We start from the raw sequence: 22,011 nt of genomic DNA, 5'->3' as shown, positions 1-22,011 counted from the left end.
TGGTCCCTAACTTGGTGGATATCAGACATATCATATAAAAACCGTCATCATGTTCTGAACCAAACTATATCAAACTCGCTTGGGGTGACACCTGTCTAGGGAATCGTCACAGTACATACCAGTGAAATGTAGAGAAACACTGACCTAGGCTTGAAAATGTAACACTTTTTTTTTTTAACATGGGTCTCCCACTTTTTTTGAAATACAAATTGTACAGATTGTCCCACATTAACAAACATAGGGACTGTAGGCTCGTTATTGACCTGAATCCGTTATTAAGTTGGATCACTGTGCCATTTCTGTCACCTGTACCTCCCCTGTACATTCAATGTCCGCCTCTGCATCACCTCTGCTCCCCTGTACCTTCAGTGTCCACCTCTGTGCCATGTCTGCTCCCCTGTACCTCCAGTGTTCACCTCTGTCACCTCTGCTCCCCTCCACCTCCAGTGTCCATCTCTGTGTCACCTCTGCTCCTCTGTACCTCCAGTATCCACCTCTGTGTCACCTCTGCTCCCCTGTACCTCCAGTGTCCACCTCTGTGCCACTTTTCCCCCTCCTTATCACCTCTGTACCCTCAGCGTTCCCTCTGTGCCACCCTGTCCTCCACAGTGTCCCTCTACCACCTCCGCTGCCTATCCCCTTTTGTGCCTTCTCCTGTTTCAGTAATGATCAGAATGTTCTAATTTCGCTCAAGCAAAATTCAACATAGTTGCACAATTATGATTTTACGTGATTATGATATTGAAATTGCACTGATTTCATGTAATCCAGGCAAACTTCCAGAGGGTCTCAGCACTGGGTCACAGGTTTGCTTTAAAATGTATAAAATGTTGATGCAGAACTCACCATATAGTATATTGCACCGCTGTAAAAATTTCACGGAGTTTAAAAAAAAAACATTTTGTCTTACTTTTTCTCAAAAGGTCTTTTTGAAAAAAAATGTTGGGAGAAAATTCAATTTTAAGTTGTTCCCACCATCGGGCCTTAAAGGACACCTGAGGTGATAATAAACTAAAGAAATAAACAAGTATATCTATCCTTCTTCTCCTAAAAATGACTTTTTAAGATAGCCAAAAAGTAGATTTAAATATAAAATTGTGGAATATGTTCACATTATAAATTGCCAGTGCTTTTTCAAGTGCTGACTGATGAGCAGTTTTTTTTTTTTTGGCAATTTTTAAAATCACCTTTCCCTACGCTTTATAAGCGCTTTTGCAGAGCAATTTTTTTTTTATTTTTATTTTTTTTACACTTCCTGACGTCAGTCAGGAAGTGAACTTTCGCCCCGGAAATGAAGAAATACAATGAATTTATTCATGAAATTGCTATACAAAGCGCTTCTTCTACTATAGCCAAATTACCCCAAAAATGGTACAGGCAGCACTTTTTGGAATGAAACGCAATGGGCAGATGTGAGCACTCTCCTAGGTAATCGTTGCACAATCGCTTTTAGGGCGATTTTCAAAATCACCAGCACTTAAAAAGACAAATGCTTTAGGTGTGAACAAGCCTTTAAGTGTTTTTGCTGTTTTTGTTTTTGCTCAATGACACATTCATTGAAGTATGCCAGAGCTAAAATCTTTGAACTTTTGACCTTTTTTATCTTTTTCCTGCTCTCAGAAGCCATTTTCTGCTAGGAAAGTGTTTTATGGTAATAATCTTTTATCAGTGAGGGTCACACTGTAGTCTGACACCGTCCTTACTCAGGCAGGAACTGCCACTTGCATACCTGATGTTTAACTCTTTCAGGCAGAGAAATAAAATAAGGAACATAGCCTAGTTATTTGTGTGCCCCGCACTGTACATACACAGGGCTATCGCATCATGTCACAGGTCACGACAGGTATCCTTTAAGTAATGGTAGTACGTTTGTAAGTTGGGGCCTACCCGTACTACAATTGTGCAAATTGGCAGATTACAATATAAAATTTCAGTATCCTCTTAAGTAGCTCACCTCCTTAATTTGGTAAGGCATGTGTCCCAAACAGGGAGGTGAATTATTTTTTGGCTGCATACGCACTGTGATCTGATATTTGGCCTTTTAATATTACTCTTTATTAGAAATGGCCAATGAGAAACTAGTGTAATTTAACCACCCTGGTGTTCAATTTCCCCAGGATTTCCGAGCAAAAAGTGTTTCAATTAATTTCCAATAATTTTCAACCTTTTTTTTTTTTTTTTTTTTTTGCAATCAAATTTTTTTTATATGGAATTCAATACAGGTTATTGTATTGAATTCAATAAAAAAAAAGTTTTGCTGCAAGATGTTGACGCTGTGTGACCCTGGTGTCATCAATGCCGATCGACTGAGGACATGTGATTGCCGAGAGAGAAGCAAAATCAGCCAAGGGACATGGAAGAAGGCACTGGGGAAGCTATCAGAGGTACGAGACGAGGGATCAGCACACCAATGGTGAGTATAAGAGCCAGATGTATAGCCAGATGTGCAGCCAGGTATAGTTAGCCAGATTTGTAGGTAGCCAGATGTCCCCAATCCTCTCCCCTTCTCAGCCCGTTGAGTAAATAGATCTACTCACTGGAGGGTTCTCTCCAGCGACGGCTGCAACAGCACTTCCTCTTTCATCACCAAGTCTAGTTCTCGGTACAGTTACATTACGAGACTTGGTCACCAAGCCTCGTAATGTAAATGTTCAGAGACCGGGACTTCGGAGATGGAGGAGGGTTTGCGCCGCAGCCGTCGCTGGAGAGAGCCCTCGGGTGAGTAGATCTATTTACTCAACGGGCTGAGACGGGGGAGAGGATCGGGAGGGGGATAGGCCACCTGCACAGAATGGGGATCCCCCGCCCGCACAGCCGCCGCATACAAGGGGGAACCCCCGCATGCACTTTCTCTGCCTGCCGATCCGCTGCCCAGGGATTCCCTAGGGTGGCTGGATGCTTGTTCTGCACGCTGGGGTAGCACAGATTGCTACCCACAGCGTGCAGACAGGCATCCAGCCATCCTGGGGAATCCCTCTGATAAGAAAATAATGCAGCCGGCGGGTCAGAGTAACAGGAAATCTCCCTGTCGGCAGCAAACGGTTTTTGTTGGACGAGCTCAGCTAGTCCATACCGCCGGGTGGCTACTGTAAAGCACAAGATGAATTTACAATTACAGCATTTTGCATAACACAAAAGGGAAAGAGCCTTGCTTTTTGGGGGTTACAATCTAAAGGGTATGTAACATGCATGTTCTCACACACATTATCCAGAAACGCATGCGCATGCGTTTACCTTCCGCATATGCACAGTAGACCTGGACTGACGTGACTGAGCCTATTACCGGGGCTGAACGGCAGACCGCAGGAGGACGCCGTGGGACTCAGACGGGTTTATGCTGCAGAAGGAAGCTGCGGGTGAGTATCAAATCTTCTTGTTTTTACAGTTCTCAGGGGCGTAACAATAGACTCTACAAGGGATGCAGCCACAGAGGGACCCAGAAGCCAAAGGGTGCCCCGTCTTGAGAGACTGACAACTAAGGTTACAGAGAGAAAAAGCTTTCTGCTCTCTGCACAATTGATCTAATGACTGCATCTACTCGGTCACTGATAAGGAATTCTACAAAGTTTTGCAGACAAAGATTTGTAGCCTAGTGATGCTGGAGGAGTCTGGGCACGGAGAGAAGGTGGGAGGAGGCCCCCATTCAAAGTTTCGCAGGGGGGCCCTGTGAATTCTAGTTGTGCCCCTGACAGTTCTGGTTTACTTAATGGGGAAAAAAGTTAAGTGTTACTTACCTGGGGCTTCCGTTAGCCCCTCGTGGTATCTAAGGCTGCTTGGTGTCCTCTCCCATGTGCCACTGTCCTGGCCATGTATGCCTCCTTGGTCGTGCTTTCATGGCTGGGAGTGTTCTGCTTGTGCGCAGTTCATTCCCAGCAACAGGAGGAAGTGCGCAACCGAGACAGCGAGTGTGCCGTACTCTGTGATTAACCTCCTTGCCGGTTATCCCGAGCTGAACTCGGGGTAACCCGCCGCGGAGGATTGCTCTGGCCCTGCTGGGCTGATTTACATAATTTTTTTTTGTAATCACGCAGCAAGCACTTTGCTTGCTGCATGTTACCTGCGATTGCCGCCAATTCGCCGCTACCCGCCGCGTTAGAGGCCCCCCCCCCCCCCCGCCGAGACCCCGTGCGCAGCCTGGCCAATTAGTGCCAGGCAGCGCTAAAGGGTGGATTGGGACACCCGCTGACGTCACGTCGGTGATGTCATCGCGATCGGCGCCATGGCGACGGGGGAAGCCCTAAAGGAAATCCCGTTCAGAACGGGATTTCCTTATGGGCGAGTGCGCCGGCGGCGATCGGAGGGGTGGGAGGGGATGCCGCAGGGAGGGGGCATCATGTAGCTAGCGCTAGGCTAGCCACATGATAAAAAAAAAAAATGCAAAAAAACCTTCGGGAATTAGAACGGCAAGGAGGTTAAGCAAGATGCAGACGTTAATTGGGCTGACGGTGGGACCATGTAGGGAACCGGAAGGACAATGAGAGATCTCTGATGATGATGGGGGCTGGAAAAAGCCCCAGGCAAGTACAACTCCACCTTTTTTCCCCACTTAAAGGACAACTGTAGTGAGAGGCAAGTGGAGGCTGCCATATTTATGTTCTTATAAGCAATACCAGTTTCCTGGCTGTCCTGCTGGAGCATGCAGCAGATCAGGTGTTTCTGACATTCAGATCTGACAAGATTAGCTGCATGCTTGTTTCCAAAGTAATTCAGCCACTACTACAGCCAAATAGACCAGCAGGGCTGCCAGGCAACTGGTATTGTTTAAAAGGAAATACATATGGTATCCTCCATATACCTCTCACTACAGTTGTCCTTTAGGTTTCCCTAGCAAAGATCAGAAAATAGGGCCTTACAAAGGACTGTTAGCCGATTATAGTTATGCCCCTGCAAATGTGATGTCAGTTGGAAAACTCAAGACACTGCCATGTGCATTTGCAGCTTGGTTTTCAATGCTGTTGTGTGCAATTTGTTCCTGAAATTACATTTATTTCAGCATCCAGCCTGTTTGCAATTTGTTAAAAACACAACACACAAGTGGGAACCACACTCATGAGAAATTGCATAACCATGTGAATTGCACATGACTGTTCTGAGGATAATGCTGCATAGCGTATATGGGGCCACAGAAAGACGTGTATGTACAGTGCCCAGCACACAAATAACTGTTGTGTTCCGGTTTTTCTTTCTCTGCCTGAAAGAGTTAAACATCAGGTATGCAAGTGACAGTTTCTGTCTGGGTCGGGACTGCGTCAGACTATAGCATAACCCTTAGTAATAAGTAATTATAGTCATAAAACACTTTTCTGTCAGAACGGGAAAGAGATAAAAAAAAGGGTCTATAATTCGGGTGCCTATTAGGTCGCTGCCGCTCAGATCGGCGCGGGGAGAGCCGAATGACCGCTTTCCCCACTGCCGCTAAACTCCGAGGTGGCGTTTTCCCCCTCCGAGTTGCGACAACTCGGAGGGAGATGTAATTCGGTGTCTGGCAATTGCCAGAGCCCCGAATTACCACTACGCGGGGCGCGCATCATAGTATTGCTGCTATGACGGTGCCCAGTTTCGGCGCTGGCCTCTCAGAGCCGCACGCCGAAATGAACTGATCCGCTATAATTCATAGATTTGAGCTCTGACATACTTCATTGAAGGTGTCATTGAGCAGAGACAATGAGCTTGTAAAAACTAGATTTAAATATCAAACAAAACTGGGATAGCTATAAAAATGTCCTTCAACAAACTGTTCCCCATCCCCTTCTTACCCCTTTACTTCTGTGACTGTCCTTGCAAGTTTTCTTGTGCCATATGACTTGTCATGTATAGAATGCTCGGGGGCCTAATGTAAAACTTGCACTGCGACCCAAAGCTCCTTCGCTACGCCACTGGATCTGTACACCAGGCCTGGAAGAGAAGCAAATGAGGAAGAAAGAGGGTCAGAGGAATTTTACAGTAGTTCCCAAAGAGGGACTGACCCTCTAGAAAAAGGTACAGATGGGAGCTATGCTGTAGGCTCCAACATGCTGCTGGTAGGCCACTGTTCTAAATATTTAGAAAAGGAAAGGCAAAGCTGCCCTGTCAAAGCACCAAACCAACGACAATATGAAGTCAAAGTACAAAATTCTTTGAGTTCAAAACCGCAAAAATAAATAAATTAAAAATCACTATAAGATATATCCAGTATCCACACAAAATATATACCGTAATCAATAATTATCAGATAATTGTGGTAACTCTCTCCACAGAGTAAGCAAAATGAACAGGCCAACAGTACATAAATTCCGCACAATCAACTGAATACAATCATATTTTTCCTGTCGTTGAATTGTGCACCCTAAATTGCATATTATTGTATACAGATGATTGTGTGGAATGTATGTGCTGTTGGCTCATTTTGCTTACCCTGTGGAGAGAGTTAGGGTGCATACACACATCAGACCATAGTCTTTGGAAAGTGAAAGATCACAGACCAATCTTACCACCCTTCATGTAGTATGAGAGCCATACCTACACAGTCTATTCAATGGAGCTGAACTCCCCATCAGAAAAAAATCTTTGCAAGATGCTGCACACACAGATGCTGTACACATGCAACAGATCAGTATCTGCAAAAGATCTGTTCCTGCAAAAGATCCATTCCTGCAAAATGCATTCATAGTCTATGGGATCTGCAGATCATCATACACACCTTGTTTAACAGAATCATCTGCAGATGATCTGCAGATCATCTGCAGATCAGATCCACCAGGATGGATTTTCAGATCTGCAGATGATCTGCAGATGATCTGCAGATGATTCTGTTAAACAAGGTGTGTATGATGATCTGCAGATCCCATAGACTATGAATGCAATTTGCAGGAACGGATCTTTGCCAGGAACAGATCTTTTGCAGATACTGATCTTTTGTGTCTGTACAGCATGTTTGTGAGCAGCATCTTGCAAAAAAATTTTCTGATGGGGAGTTCAGCTCCATAGAATAGACTGTGTAGAAATGCTCTCATACTACATGAAGGGTGGTAAGATTGGTCTGTGATCTTTCATTTTCCAAAGACTATGGTCTGATGTGTGTATGCACCCTTACCCCAATGATCTGATGGTTATTGATTATATATTATTTATGGATACTGGATATATCACTAAGGCCCATTCACACTAGAACATTTTGCCGGCGATTTTGGCAAAACACTCAAGCGCTATCGCTTTTTAAAGCGCTAGTGCAATAATATCCTATGGGCCCGTTCTCACTTGGGCGATTTGCGTTAATAACCGGTGATTAATGCAAATTGCCAAATGCAAACGTGTAGCCTGCACCATTTTCCGGCGACTTTCCGGCGATCGCATTTAGTGCTATAGAAGTGCTAATCGCGATCGTGGAAAATCGCTGCAGTGTCCAGTGATTTTTCGGATGCAGAAAAATCACTCCCACAAAATGCCGGCGGTAATCGCCGGTGTTCTGCGCTTTTAGGTGTGAATGAGGCCTGATAGTGATTTTTTTTATTGTTTTTATTTTTTTGCGGTTTTGAACGCAATAAAGAATTTGGTACTTTGACTTCATATCGTCTGTGCTTTGGTGCTTTGACAGGGCAGCTTTGCCTTTCCTTTTCTAATTTGATTGTTTAGCCCAGAGCACATCCTGCAGCATTATTTACTAATCTAATTCTGTAATATTTTGTAGTATAGTGCTGGTCCAATTGTTGCATAAATGTTCTAAATATTTATTCACTTTAAAAAGCCAGCTCTTCATCAAATGCACCTGTGGCTTGTCTAAAAAGTCTCACTGTCAAAAGCAAAACAAAGCTGCGTTTTGGATCGGATTAGTGGTGGTGACCTTAACTTCTGGCCAAAAGCTGTTATTCTAGGACAAAGGGAGATATCTGATGATGATGGGGGCTGGAAGAACTCCCAGGTAAGTACAACTCAACCTTTTTTCCCCCATTTAACAGTCCCTGTAAGGCCCTGTTCACACATGCGTTTTCAATTTATTACCCTAGCGCAGTGATGGCGAACCTTTCAGAGGCTGAGTGCCCAAACTGCGACCCAACAGCGACTTACTTATCACCTAGTGCCAACAGGTGGGGGGGGGGTCGGGGGGGGCCTAGTTGCCGCACTGAAAAATGGGCGTGGCCATGACATTGTATGGGCGGAGCTAACAATGATGTAACAGCGAGGCATAAGAAAAGTGTTTCTGCCATGATTTGGTAAAACGAGGATTCGTATCATGGGTGTGCAGAAACTGTGATGCTATTTAATAGTATACCGTAACCCCAAAGCAGCAAATATAGCCAACTATGACCATTAAATAATAAATGCAGCAACAGTTACCCCAGACACCAGAAAATAAACGCAATGTGGGCAACATTTCAGCACAAAATAAACCCAATGTGGGCAACATGTCAGCAGGAAATAAACGCAATGTGGGCAACATTTATTTATTATTTATTTATGGTATTTATAAAGCGCCAACATATTACGCAGCGCTGAACATTAATTTAGGTTACAGACAATATTTAGGGGTGACATACAGCCATATGACAATACAGGAATACAAGAAAACCAGATCACACGGCACAGTATGAGTACCAGGTAATGCTTAGTCAGTCACTGGATGGAGCATGGAGATTAGGCAAGTTAGGTTCACTCAGATGCCTAGCATGGGTTCACAGTAATGGAGGTGCATGATCAGGTAGGACACAAAAGGAGGAGGACCCTGCCCAAAGGCTTACAATCCAGAGGGAGCTTACAATCTACAATCTTTTCACCAGAAAATAACGCAGTGGGCAACATTTCAGTAGAAAATAACGCAGTGAGCAACATGTCAGCAGAAAGTAACGCAGTGGGCAACATGTCAGCACAAAGTAACGCAGTGGGCAACATGTCAGCACAAAGTAACGCAGTGGGCAACATGTCAGCACAAAGTAACGCAGTGGGCAACATGTCAGCACAAAGTAACGCAGTGGGCAACATGTCAGCACAAAGTAACGCAGTGGGCAACATGTCAGCACAAAGTAACGCAGTGGGCAGCATGTCAGCACAAAGTCACGCAGTAAGCAACATGTCAGCACAAAGTCACGCAGTAAGCATATCTTGCTTCTCCTGCAATCTCCCGTGCTGGAATAGCAGGGCTACAGGAAGATGGCGCCCGAAGCGCTGTACTGGAGACACAAATAGTCTCCAGAACTGAGCTTCGGCAGCCATCTTCTCGTAGCCCTGTTCTGCCTGCCGGAGACTATGCAGGCCGGAGCGGGGTTGCAGGCTATGAACTAGCGCGGCATCTAGGAGACGCCGCGGCTAGTTCATGCAGTGCAGCGATGGCGTGCCGGTTGATTCGGCTACGCGTGCCATAGGTTAGCCATCGCTGCCCTAGCGCTTTAAAAAGCGCTAGCGTTTGAGCGGTTTGCCGAAATCGCGGCAAAACGCTCTAACATGAATGGGGCCCAAGGGCCTATTTTCTGATCTTTGCTAGGGAAATCTAGCTAATTATAGTTACGCCCCTGCAAATGTGATGTTAGTTTGAAACTAAGCTGCAAATGCACATGGCAGTGCGTTGCGTTTTCCATGCTGTCGTGTGCAATTTGTTCCTGAAATTAAATTTTTTTTTGTCACGGTCAGTGAAATAAACCTATGATGCAATCAGTCTGAAGCACAAGCATCCAGCCTGTTTGCAATTTGTTGAAAACACAATACACAAGTGGGAACCACACTCTATGGCCCGGTGCACACCAAAAACCGCTAGCAGATCTGCAAAACGCTAGCGGTTTTTGAAACGCTTTTTCTTATTTTTATGAAACGTTTCACCTAGTGTTTTGCGTTTTTGGGTAGCGTTTTTTGTGTAGTAGATTTCATATATTGTTACAGTAAAGCTGTTACTGAACAGCTTCTGTAGCAAAAACGCCTGCAAAAGCGCTCTGAACTGGCGTTTTCAGAGCGGTTTGCATTTTTACTATACTTAACATTGGAGGCAGAAAAGCCTCTGCAATCCAAAAAATGCCTCAGCCCGGGAGTATGCGTTTCAGCAAAACGCCTCCCGCTCTGGTGTGAACCACCCCATTGAAATACATTACCCTAGCGTATCCACAGCCACAATCGGCTGTAAAAACGCGAGAAAACCCACTCGGTGTGCACCAGCCCTATGAGAAATCACATAACCATGTGAAATGCACATGACTGTGCTGAGCATAATGCTGCATAGTGCAAATGGGGCCATACACACAGGGTCAGTTAATGTATAAAGCTGTGTACACACTTGAAAGATTTATGAAAGATCACAGACCAATTTTACCCCCTTCCATGTAGCATGAGAGCCATATCTTCACAGTCTATTCTATGGAGCTGAACTCCCCATCAGACAGAAATCTTTGCAAGATGCTGCACACACAGATGCTGTACAGACACAAAAGATCAGTATCTGCAAAAGATCTGTTCCTGCAAAATGCATTCACAGTCTATGATATCTGCAAATCTCATACACACCTTGTTTAACAGACATTCATCTGCAGATCAGATTCACCAGGAGGCATCTTCAGATCTGCAGATGATTGTCTGATCTGCAGATGAATGTCTGTTAAACAATGTGTGTATGAGGATCTGCAGATATCATAGAATATGAATGCAATTTGCAGGAACTGATCTTTTGCAGATACTGATCTGTTGCATGTGTACACCATCTTTGTGTGCAGCATCTTGCAAAGATTTTTATCTGATGGGGAGTTCAGCTCAATAGAATAGACTGTGTAGAGCAGGGGTCTCAAACTCCATTTACCTGGGGGCCGCAGGAGGCAAAGTCAGGATGAGGCTGGGCCGCATAAGGAATTTCACAATCACGGCGCATTGCCGCCTCTGCCCGCCCCTCTCACTCTTCCTTCACAGAGAGGGGCGGGGAGAGGCGGCGATCCGTGCGGCGATTGACGTCAGGAGGGGCAGAGCTGAAGCTGAAAGCTCTGCCCCTTCCAGGAAATGCCGGCGGATTGCCCCCCGGGCGATTTGGGGGCTCTGCAGCCCTCGTTTAGCGGCGGGGATGCAGCGGATTACTTAGGAGCACTGAAGCGAACTATAAGGAAGCTTTTGCCGGCGAGGGCCACAAAATATTGTATCGAGGGCCGCAAATGGCCCGCGGGCCGCGAGTTTGAGACCCCTGGTGTAGCGTATGGCTCTCATACTACATGGAAGGGGGTAAAATTGGTCTGTGATCTTTCATTAATCTTTTAAGTGTGTACACAGCTTAAAGGACTTCCGAGGCCAGACATGCAAAAATAGATCATTACCTGAGTGCTTTTTAAATACATGGAGGAAGCCATCGGCGCCCTCCGTTCCCTCCTGCCGCAATTATTCACTTAGAACTGGCCCAGGTCAGGTCTCGACCCCACTGCATGGGTCGTTTTATTATTCCCCTCCAAAGATGGCCGCTGAGCCGCACTGCTCCCTGTGTCCTCCTGTGCGTCCATCGGGCACGGCTGAAGGAGTGCTGAGAGCTGCGCAGCCGCACTCGCTTCAATGCGTACTACGCAGCTGTGGCTCAGCTTGGCGGCCATCTTTGGAGGTGAATTATAAAACGTCCCATGCGGTGGGGTCGGGACCCAACCTGGGGCCAGTTCTAAGTGAATAATTGCGGCGGAAACGAACGGAGGGCGCAGATGGCTTCCTCCATGACTTTAAAAAACTCTCGGGTAATGATCTATTTTTCCATGTCTGGCCTTGGAAGTTCTTTAAGGCAATGTGAACCACATGTTTCAGGAGGTGGCAATTACAGAGCAGTTAGAGGCCTGGCAAATGTACACAGCATGATGCAGGAAAAAAAAATCTGCTCTGTCACCATTGTTCTAACGACTGACTGTATATGCACATTCAGATAAGGTATTACAGCCTGTACACACTGAAAAACGCAACGTCCTACTGTGTAAGTAACCTTAAAGCGGAACTGTAGATACAAATTAAACACATTGTTTCACTTACCTGGGGCTTCCATAAGCCCCCAGCAGCCGTCCTGTCCCGCGCCGCTTCTCGACGAGCCTCCGTTCTCCCGCCGCCAGCTACTTTCGGTTTCGCCGCCGGGTCACTGCGCCTGCGCGGCTCTGGCCACGCATATAATTTCTTCGCCTCCCCGCTATTGCAGAGGGGAATGCGAAGAAAGGATACACTTGGCAGGGCTGCGCTGGTATCGACTTACAAGTCGAGGTACGGGACGGAGTGGCGGCGGGAGAACGGAGGCTCTGGCAGGACCGGCGCGGGACAGGACAGCTGCTGGGGGCTTGGGGAAGCCCCAGGGTAAGTGAAACACTGTGTTTATTTTCTATTTACAGTTTCGCTTTAATGGCTTTACCCTGCGCCGCCCACATCTCCCAGCGGCAGTTTCAAAGGTATGCCACTAGACTCCCTATTCCCCTCTCAGGATACACATTGCTTATCTGATCATCTGAATTAACTAATTAGGAAGGCCAAGCTTACAGGACACTAAACAGAAAGGGTGAGGGCTTCAGTAATACTAGGTACACACCATACAATTTTTTTCTTGCAGATTTACCTCGATTTTTTTCCAACATGTCCAATCTGAATTTCGATCGATTTTCCGATCACTACTATCAGAAACCTGATCTGGCAAGTAAATCTACCAGAAAATTGTATGGTGTGTACCTAGCATAAAAGGCCATCTGTATTAGGCCTGAAACCCGCTAGCAGTGTTTTTCTAAGTGCTTGTGATTTGAAAAGCGCTTGCTAATGTAATGCTATGAGTGTGATTTTATAAAAATCCCCCATAGCATTACATTAGCAAGAGCTTTTCAAATCACTGGTGCTTAGAAAAGGCTGCTAATGGGCTTGAGCCTTTAAGGCTCAGACAAACTACAAGCGCTTTTCTGAGCACTTTTTGGCCACCAGAGCTTTTTAAAAAACAATCCCATGGACTTGCGATAAAATCGTGTGATTTTACCACAATATTAATGTAATTTTACAGTGATTTGAATGTAAGTTGGTGGGAGCGTTTTTTTTTTAAAAAAAGCTCTCAGAAAGCTCTGGAGGCCAAAAAGTGCTCAGAAAAAGCGCTTATAGTGTGTCTGAGCCCTTACACTGCCAGCAGATGGCGAGGTGAAATTCTCTGCTTGCATGGCTTAAGGTAGCCATACACTGGTCGATTTGCCATTAGATCGACCAACTGACAGATCCCTATCTGATCGAATCTGATCAGAGAGGGATCGTATGGCTGCCTTTATTACAAACAGATTGTGAATCGATTTCAGCCTGAAACCGAGCACAATCTGTTGAGCTGCTCCTGCCGCCTGTCCCCCCCCCCCGTATACATTACCTGAAGCTGGCTCCGGGTCCTCTTCTCCGCGCTGCACCGCATCCCAGCATCCTGCACCACATCCCAGCGTACACTGTGTCATTCCGTGACCGGGAAGTTCAAAGAGAGCGCCCTCTATCTGAACTTCCTGGTCACTGGAGTGACACAGGAAGTTAATGTACGCTGGGATGGAAGCAGCAACAGAGGGTGCAGCGCGGAGAAGATGAGCCAGCGTCAGGTAATGTATACCGGATCGGCCGCCGCTAGCGACGCGCTCCCTACCCGCGGGCAATCGACGGTAATTTCCCGCACGGCACGATCAACAGACCGATCCGATTTCGGGAGGAAATCGAATAGGCGGGTGTGTTTAGCGCGAACGATTGGCAGCAGATTCGATCCCAGTGATCGAATCTGCTGTCGAAACGGCGGCAAATCGGGCCAGTGTATGGCCAGCTTTAACCCCCTTGGCGGTTTGATTCTTTCCAGATTTTAGGGTCTAAAAGTGGTGCAGTTTTTTTGCCTGCTTTTAGACCCTAAAGCCTGGAAAGAATCACACCACAGAGAGATCTGCAGCAGCCCAGCACTTACACTCCCTGAGCTCCAGCACTGCAGTTCTCCCTCCGTCCTCAGAGTTGCGCTGTAACCCTATAGTGAGATTGCCGGCTGTCGTCATGACGACAGATGGTGACCTCACCAGGGGGAATCAGAGCCTCGGAGGAGAGGAAGAAGAATGGCGGCTGACGTCAGGATCCCCCGGGAGGTCCATAAGAACGCCCACTGCGCACATTGCTCTGCATAGACCTCCCGGCGGCTACCACGAGTTTAGCTCGGGATAACCGCTCCTAGCTTGTCTCCCCCACCCCCCCCCCCCCCCCCCCCCCCCCGAGCTCGACTTGTGATAACCGCTAAGGAGGTTAAAGGCGGGGAACAAACTTTAGAATCGCGTTTTGTCGCAGAGCTGAAAACACATGCAGCCTTGTATAATGTAAGGCTAGGTTCACAATGGGCGTTACGTTCCCTGTAGTAGCAGAAACACAACAGAATGGAAAAGTCTGTGACGTATGTTATCCACTCATTGCATTGCATGCAGTGAAGTATACAGTCAATGAAAAGTATGCTTCACTGTAATGGTTAACAGGCCTGTTAGGTAGAGATGGCCCGAACCGTTCGCCGGGCGAATCTCTCTGTGTCCTGTACTACTTCCGGGTCGCTATGACCCGGAGTAGTACGCCTGCGCTGGCCCGGCGGTGCGCATCCTAGATTGCGCTCCTGTTGCCGGGCACTCTCTGCGCATGAGCGTGACGTCACTCAGTTATTATATTACATCAAGAATTCAGCTCTGGCATACTTCAATGCATGTGTCATTGAGCAGAGCCAACGAAACAGTAAAAAACTTAAAAACTAGATTTAATTATAAAATAAAGCTGTGGGATATCTAATAAAAAGGAAAAACATTTTCAGGAAAAGGAGGATAGATACAATTGTTTTTCTCTTCGGTTTATTTTCACCTCCGATGTCCTATGCTGTATGCTCCACCATGCTGCTGGTAGGTCACTGTTCTATATCTTTATTCACTTCAAAAAGCCAGCGCTTTATCAAATGCAGCTGTGGCTTGTCTAAAAAGTCTCACTGTCAAAAACAAAATAAAGCTGCGTTTTGGATCGGATTAGTGGTGGTGACCTTAACTGGCCAAAAGCTGTTATTCTAGGTGGTATCTGTTGAGCAGATGGTAAAGGTGTGTTGAGCAATAAGATGGCACTGCAGCATATATATAGCAGCCAAACCTCACATCTTTAGTTATTTGAATCTCCAGAGCCTGCGCTGAATACATTTCAGAGAAACACTTCTGTCCAGAAACCATGAAGGTGATACTAGTTCTCTTTCTGAGTGTCACTGTAGCGTTGGGAGCCCCTCAAGGTAATGTTGTAACTTATAACATGGGCCGAATTCTTAATTATTGCCGGTTCACATGGACATTGAGGGTAGGAACACACTAGGCAGAATTGCATATGCGTTTTCCACTATGTGCCATGGAAAACGCATATGTGATTTTGCCTACTGTGTTCCTACCCTGAATGTGGCGGTTGTGCCATTCAAATAAATACAATTGCTTTTTTAACCCTTTAGCAGCCAATGTATTTAGAATCAATCTTTTATTTCGCCAAGTACAACTGGGTCAGGCCCGGAATTGGGCTTGGCTTGCAAGTGCTCTTTTTATTTTAGTGCATTTTTTTAGTTTATCTGTTACATTTCCTTGCTTCTAATTGTATTTATGGCCACTTGTCACTAGGGGCAGTGTGAGGAAATAACAGTACTTCTGCTTGCAATTTCTATATTTTCTGCTAGCAGAGAGACATCAAAGCATCCAAGAATTTACAGCACGATGAGTTCTGCCGGCTGAGGTCAAAAGCAGTGCACTTATTTTCAACGAGATCATTCCTTTGAAGCTGTTAATGGGTTAACACAACAGTACCGGATTGTTGGGTCATTGGTATAAATGCTGCAATAGATCCTGTTGGATAGTTGCACTGGCTATATTTAGTGCTTTTGTGTCCCCCTACGGAGCTCAAAACGCGATGCAGCATTGGAAACAGATGCTAAATACTTTAGTGCTCGGTTGAAGAAAAACTTTTAGCTTCAGCTAAATGAGATGTCCCCAAATGCCTGTGTGAAGCAGCCCTTCATTTCTCAAAGCTGTTTGTGGCATTCATTCAGGTGGAACAATATCAGAGAACTTGAATGACCTATAAACCTCGACTTGACTTTTCAAAAATATCTGCTGTCATATGGCAAACATGTGCAACCTGTGTAAGGCCCAGTGCACACCAAAAACCTCTAGCAGATCTGCTAACGCTAGAGGTTTTCGAAGCAGATTTCAGAGCGATTCTAGGCATGTTTAGAGAGGTTTTCTAAACATGCCTAGCGTTTCTTGTAGCGTTTTTACTAGCAGATTTCATATATTGTTACAGTAAAGCTGTTACCTAACAGCTTCTGTGACAAAAACCGCTCTGATCTAGCGGTTTTCAGTGCGGTCTTCCACTTTCCTATACTATAACATTGAGGCAGAAACGCCTCAGAAATCTAAAAAATGCTGCAGCCCCCGAGTTTGCGTTTGTGGAAAAAATGAACTGCTCTGGTGTGCGCCAGCCCATTGAAATACATTAGCCAAGCGGTTTTACACCTGCAAGCGTTTTAAAAAACGCTCCAGAACTGCTCAGGTGTGCACCAGCCCTAATATCAGACCTTAAAGAGACTCCTTAACAAAAATTGCATCCTGTTTTTTATCATCCTACAAGTTCAAAAAGCTATTCTAATGTGTTCTGGCTTACTGCAGCACGTTCTACTATCACCATCTCTGTAATAAATCAACTTATCTCTCTCTTGTCAGACTTGTCAGGCCTGTGTCTGGAAGGCTGCCAAGTTCTTCAGTGTTGTGGTTCTGCTATGAACTCCCCCATCCAGGCCCCTCTCTGCACACTGCCTGTGTGATATTTAGATTAGTGCAGCTTCTCTCTGTTCTATTATCTTTTACAAGCTGGATAAATCCTCCTCTGAGCTGGCTGGGCTTTCACATACTGAGGAATTACATACAGTAGAGTGACCATATGTTTGTGGGTCCAACCTGGGACGGGGGGGGGGCGGGGGGGGGGGGGGCGGCGCGCTCAGCGCGCCGCGGCAAAAAGTGGGAAGGAGTGAGGAGCACGCAGCGGCGAAGACTGGGGGTGGGGGGCGTGGCCATGACATTGTATGGGCGGAGCTAACGTAATGATGTAACAGCGAGGCATAAGAAAGTGTTTACGCCATGATGTGGACAAACGAGACTTTGTATCATGGGTGTGCAGAAACTGTGTGATGCTAATAGTATACCGTAACCACAAAGCAGCAAACATAGCCATCTATGACCATTAAATAATAAATGCAGTAACAGTTACCCCGGACACCAGAAAATAAACGCAATAGGCAACATGTCAGTATAAAATAAATGCAATGCGGGCAAACATGTCAGTACAAAATAAACGCACTGCGGGCAAACATTTCACCAGAAAAGAAACGCACTGCGGCCAAACATTTCACCAGAAAAGAAACGCACTGCGGGCAAACATTTCACCAGAAAAGAAACGCAATGCGGGCAAACATTTTGCCAGAAAAGAAACGCACTGCGGGCAAACATTTCACCAGAAAAGAAACGCACTGCGGCCAAACATTTCACCAGAAAAGAAACGCAATGCGGCAAACATTTCGCCAGAAAAGAAACGCACTGCGGGCAAACATTTCGCCAGAAAAGAAACGCACTGCAGGCAAACATTTCGCCAGAAAAGAAACAATGCGGGCAAACAATAACATTTCACTAGAAAAGAAACAATGCGGGCAAACATTTCACCAGAAAAGAAACAATGCGGGCAAACATTTCACCAGAAAAGAAACAATGCGGGCAAACATTTCACCTGGAAAAGAAACAATGCGGGCAAACATTTCACCTGGAAAAGAAACAATGCGGGCAAACATTTCACCTGGAAAAGAAACAATGCGGGCAAACATTTCACCTGGAAAAGAAACAATGCGTGCAAACATTTCACCTGGAAAAGAAAGCAATGATTTACTCACCTGGCAGAAGTGTCCGGCCTCTGGCGCGCTGCTCTGTCCCGGGACCGTCTTCCTCCTCCTGCTCTTCTCTCCCGCGCTGACAGGGCTACGGCAAGATGGCGCCCGAAGCCCTGTACTAGTGACACAAATAGGTCTCCAGTACAGGGCTTCGGCAGCCATCTTGCCGTAGCCCTGCTCGCCTGCCGGTGTCGGAAACAGACACCGGAAGAGGAGGCTGGAGCGGCGTCTATAGACGCCGCTGCCAGTTCATTGAGGAGAGAGTGGCCAGAGTCCCGAGGCCGGGACGTCCCGCTGCTGAAAGCGGGACGTTTCCCGGGACCTCATTAAGCCTGGGACAGCGGACCCCGAATCCGGGACGTGTCCCGGGCAATCCGGGACGTCTGGTCACTCTACATACAGGCACAGCTGTCTGCACTCTGCAGGAAGAAATAGCCTGACACTTCAGTGGAAGATAGCTGCAGAGGGAAAGAAACACACAAATGATCTCTTGAGATTCAAAAGGATTGCTGTATACAGCCTGCTTGTGTATGGATGTATTTTCTATGTGTGGACATACTGTACATCAATCTACTTCCTGTTTTGGTGGCCATTTTGTTTGTTTATAAACAAACTTTTTAAAACTGTTTTTAACCACTTTTAATGCGGCGAGGAGCGGCGAAATTGTGACAGAGGGTAATAGGAGATGTCCCCTAACGCACTGGTATGTTTACTTTTGTGCGATTTTAACAATACAGATTCTCTTTAAGTGAACCCGAGGTGAGAGTGATATGGAGGCTGCCATATTTATTTCCTTTTAAACAATACTAGTTGCCTCGCAGTCCTGCTGATCTATTTGGCTGTAGTAGTGAACTGAATTACATCAGAAACAAGCATGCGGCTAATCTTGTCAGTTCTGACAATATTGTCAAAAACCCCCGACCTGCTGCATGCTTGTTCAGGGTCTATGGCTGAAAGAATTAGAGACAGAGGATCAGCAGCGCAGCCAGGCAACTGGTATTGCTTAAAAGGAAATAAATATGGCAGCCTCCATATTATTCTTACCTCGGGTTCCCTTTAGGGGTTGATTCATTAGCAGCACAGCTTAATGTGAGGAGCACGAGTTGTGCGCATGCTACATGCTGGTAACTTGCGCACGCTCCATTCACATACCGACCACTCCACTCATCCCGTTATCCCCATCGGGTCCGGTGGCTTCATAGGACGTGATCCCCGCAATATCTGGTATTAGGGCTGGTGCACACCAGAGCGGTTCTGGAGCGGTTTTTAAAACTCTTGCAGGAGGAAAACCGCTTGGCTAATGAAAGTGAATGGGTCAGCGCACAGCAGAGCGGTTCGTTTTTTCCACAAATGCAAACTTGGGGACTGCAGCATTTTTTAGATTTCTGAGGCGTACTGTAACAATATGTGAAATCTGCTACACAAAAAACACTAGGTATGTTTAGAAAACCTCTCTCAAGGCCCATTCACACTTAGAAACGCAAAACTCAGGCGATTTTTGGCGACATTTTGCAGGAGTGATATTTCATGCCTAAAAATCACTGAACACTGCGGCAATTTTTCCGCGATCGCGTTTAACGCTTCAATAGCACTGAAATGCGAACGCCAGGAAATCGCCTGAAAATGGTGCAGGCTATGCGTTTGCGTTTTTGGGCGATTTGCAGCGATTAGCGCAAATTGCCCAAGTAATAACAGGACAATAGGGTTTCATTACACTAGCACTTTTAAAAAGCGCTAGCGTTTGAGCGTTTTGCCAAAATCGCGGCAAAACGCTGTAGTGTGAATGGGCCCTAAACATGCCTAGAATCGCTCTGAAATCTGCTTCAAAAACCTCTAGCGTTTTGCGGATCTGCCAGAGGTTTTCGGTGTGCACTGGGCCAAAGATGATACATTTTTGCCTCCTTTTCCTGGGTCATATCGGGGTATAATAAGGACTGCTGTCAAGGCAGCCTAGTGAGCCAATCAAAGAGCGGGGATCGCGTCCTATGAAGCCACTGGACCCGCTTGGGGCTCAGGGTGTGACGAGCGAAGCGGCCGTTAGTTACATGGAGCACTAGTAAGTTACCAGTGCACGCAGTGTGCGCACTACTCGCGCTCCTCACATAAAACAACCCCACAGCGAGGCTTCCTGAGAGCTTAGGAAATGAGCAGTTATGTGATTGCAGTTTCATGCACACACTGGCAATGAGAACAGTGTTTTCTTTTTTTCCTTTTCTTTTTTTATTTTAATAAATCCACTCCACTGTCCAGCATTTACTGAAGTTATAATATTTCTAAGAGTGCTACATGTAACTGCAAATAGCAAAAATTCTCAGCATTCCTTATTAAATCCTGATATGACCCAGATAAAGGAGGCAAAAATGTGTCATCTAATACCAGATATTGGCCTCAGCTCACTAATCATTACCACATGCAGAAAACAGTTGATTTTACCGAACAAGTGGTCAGTTCATTAAAATGGACCTGAACTCTTGCACAGGACAGAATACGATTAAATAATCGTATTCAATGCCAAGCCGCTGCAGCTAAAGCTAATAAAATTTTGGGATGCATTAAAAGGGAAGTAAGAACTCGAGATGCTAGCATAATATTGCTCCTGTTTAACTCTCTAGTAAGGCCACATCTGGAATATGGAATTCAGTTCTGGGCACCACATTACAGGAAAGATATTGCAGTTTTAGGGCTCGTTTCCACTATCGCGAATCCGCATGCGTCCAACGCATGCGGATTCGCACATGTAATGCAAGTGGATGGGCCTGTTTCCACTGTAGCGTTGTTGAGGTGCGTTTTTTTTCAGCGGTAAAAAAACGCACAAAAGAGCCAACGAATTCGCCTGAGAGTGGAATGCATGCGAATCGCCGCTAATGTATTTAATAGGAAATTAGCCTGCAGCTATGGTATGCGAATTTTCATGCGAATTTGCATGCGAATTCGCATGGGTACCAATGTAGAAGTTACATTGGTACCTATGCGAATTCGCATGCAAATTCGCATGAAAATTCGCATACCATAGCCGCAGGCTAATTTCCTATTAAATACATTAGCGGCGATTCGCATGCATTCCAAAAACGCGCAAAAATTCGCATCCGCATGCTATTTCATGCAATTTCAACAGCGGTGGAATCCAGGCGATTCTGCACCGCAATAGTGGAAACGAGCCCTGAGAGCAGGTGCAGAGACGAGCAACAAAATTGATACGTGGGATGGAAGGTCTCACTACCAAGAAAGGTTAGATAAACTGGGTTTATTTAGTCTTGAGAAAAGACGCCTTAAGGTGGCCATACACTTATAGACTTACAGCAGATTTGACCTTCAGATAGATTTCTGTCAGATGCCTGTCAAGTAGAATCTGTCAGGAATCTATCTGATGTGTGCCACACACTAGGAACAGATTTCCAATAGATTTCAGAATGAAATATATTGGAAATATATTGGAAATCTATTGAAAATCGATCTAAATGCATAATTGGACCATTAAATCCAATGCAACTCTATGGGCCATCGATCTGACCTAGATCTTCCGTCCTGTCAGATCAAATCGATCGAAATGGATTGAAATCGGCCACAAATCGATCGAATGGGGAATTTGATAGAATCGATTTCTGATCGATTCTGTAGAATCGATCGACCGATCAATGGCTAAAATCGACCAGTGTATGGGCCCCTTTAGAGGGAATCTAATTAACATGTATAAATACATCAGAGGGCAATATAAAAGCTTGGCGGATGAGCTTTTTGTCCCTAGGCCTTCTCAGTGATGTTGATCCAGGGATTTTATCTGATTGCCATCTGGAGTCGGGAAGGAATTTTGTCCCATTTGGTGCTAATTGGACCATGCCTTGTAAGGGTTTTTCGCATTTCTCTGGATCAACAGGGATATGTGAGGGTGCAGGCTGGTGTTGTACTTTGTTCTCTGGTTGAACTCGATGGATGGGTGGATGGATGTCTTTTTTCAACCCAAATAACTATGTAACTAAGAAGAAAACATAGAGAAATGCACCCTGTATGTATTTTGAGAGTTTAGCCTGTCTAATTCCCCATCATCTGTAACTGAGCACAAGTTGTAATTTGATTTCTTCAGCTGTGTCAGCTGACTGCCATGGCAGAGCTCTAACTGGCAAACACAGACTGTTAACAATATGTCT

The 22,011-nt window shown here is 45.7% G+C and overlaps 1 protein-coding gene across 1 annotated transcript in view; it reads left to right on the top strand.

The window, feature by feature from the left end:
• The first annotated feature begins 2,264 nt into the window (after positions 1-2,264).
• LOC137562400 (hemagglutinin/amebocyte aggregation factor-like) overlaps positions 2,265-22,011 on the top strand; it is a 60,420-nt gene continuing 40,673 nt past the window's right edge. The window contains exons 1-2 of the mRNA XM_068273740.1: positions 2,265-2,384; positions 5,818-5,926. Coding sequence (XP_068129841.1) covers positions 2,265-2,384; positions 5,818-5,926 — 229 coding nt within the window. The remainder of the gene's footprint in view (positions 2,385-5,817; positions 5,927-22,011) is intronic.

Source organism: Hyperolius riggenbachi, chromosome 3, assembly GCF_040937935.1.
Source record: "Hyperolius riggenbachi isolate aHypRig1 chromosome 3, aHypRig1.pri, whole genome shotgun sequence".
NCBI lineage: Eukaryota > Metazoa > Chordata > Amphibia > Anura > Hyperoliidae > Hyperolius > Hyperolius riggenbachi.
The sequence above is the reverse complement of the archived record's forward strand: the minus strand, read 5'-3'. Positions and strand labels throughout refer to the sequence as shown.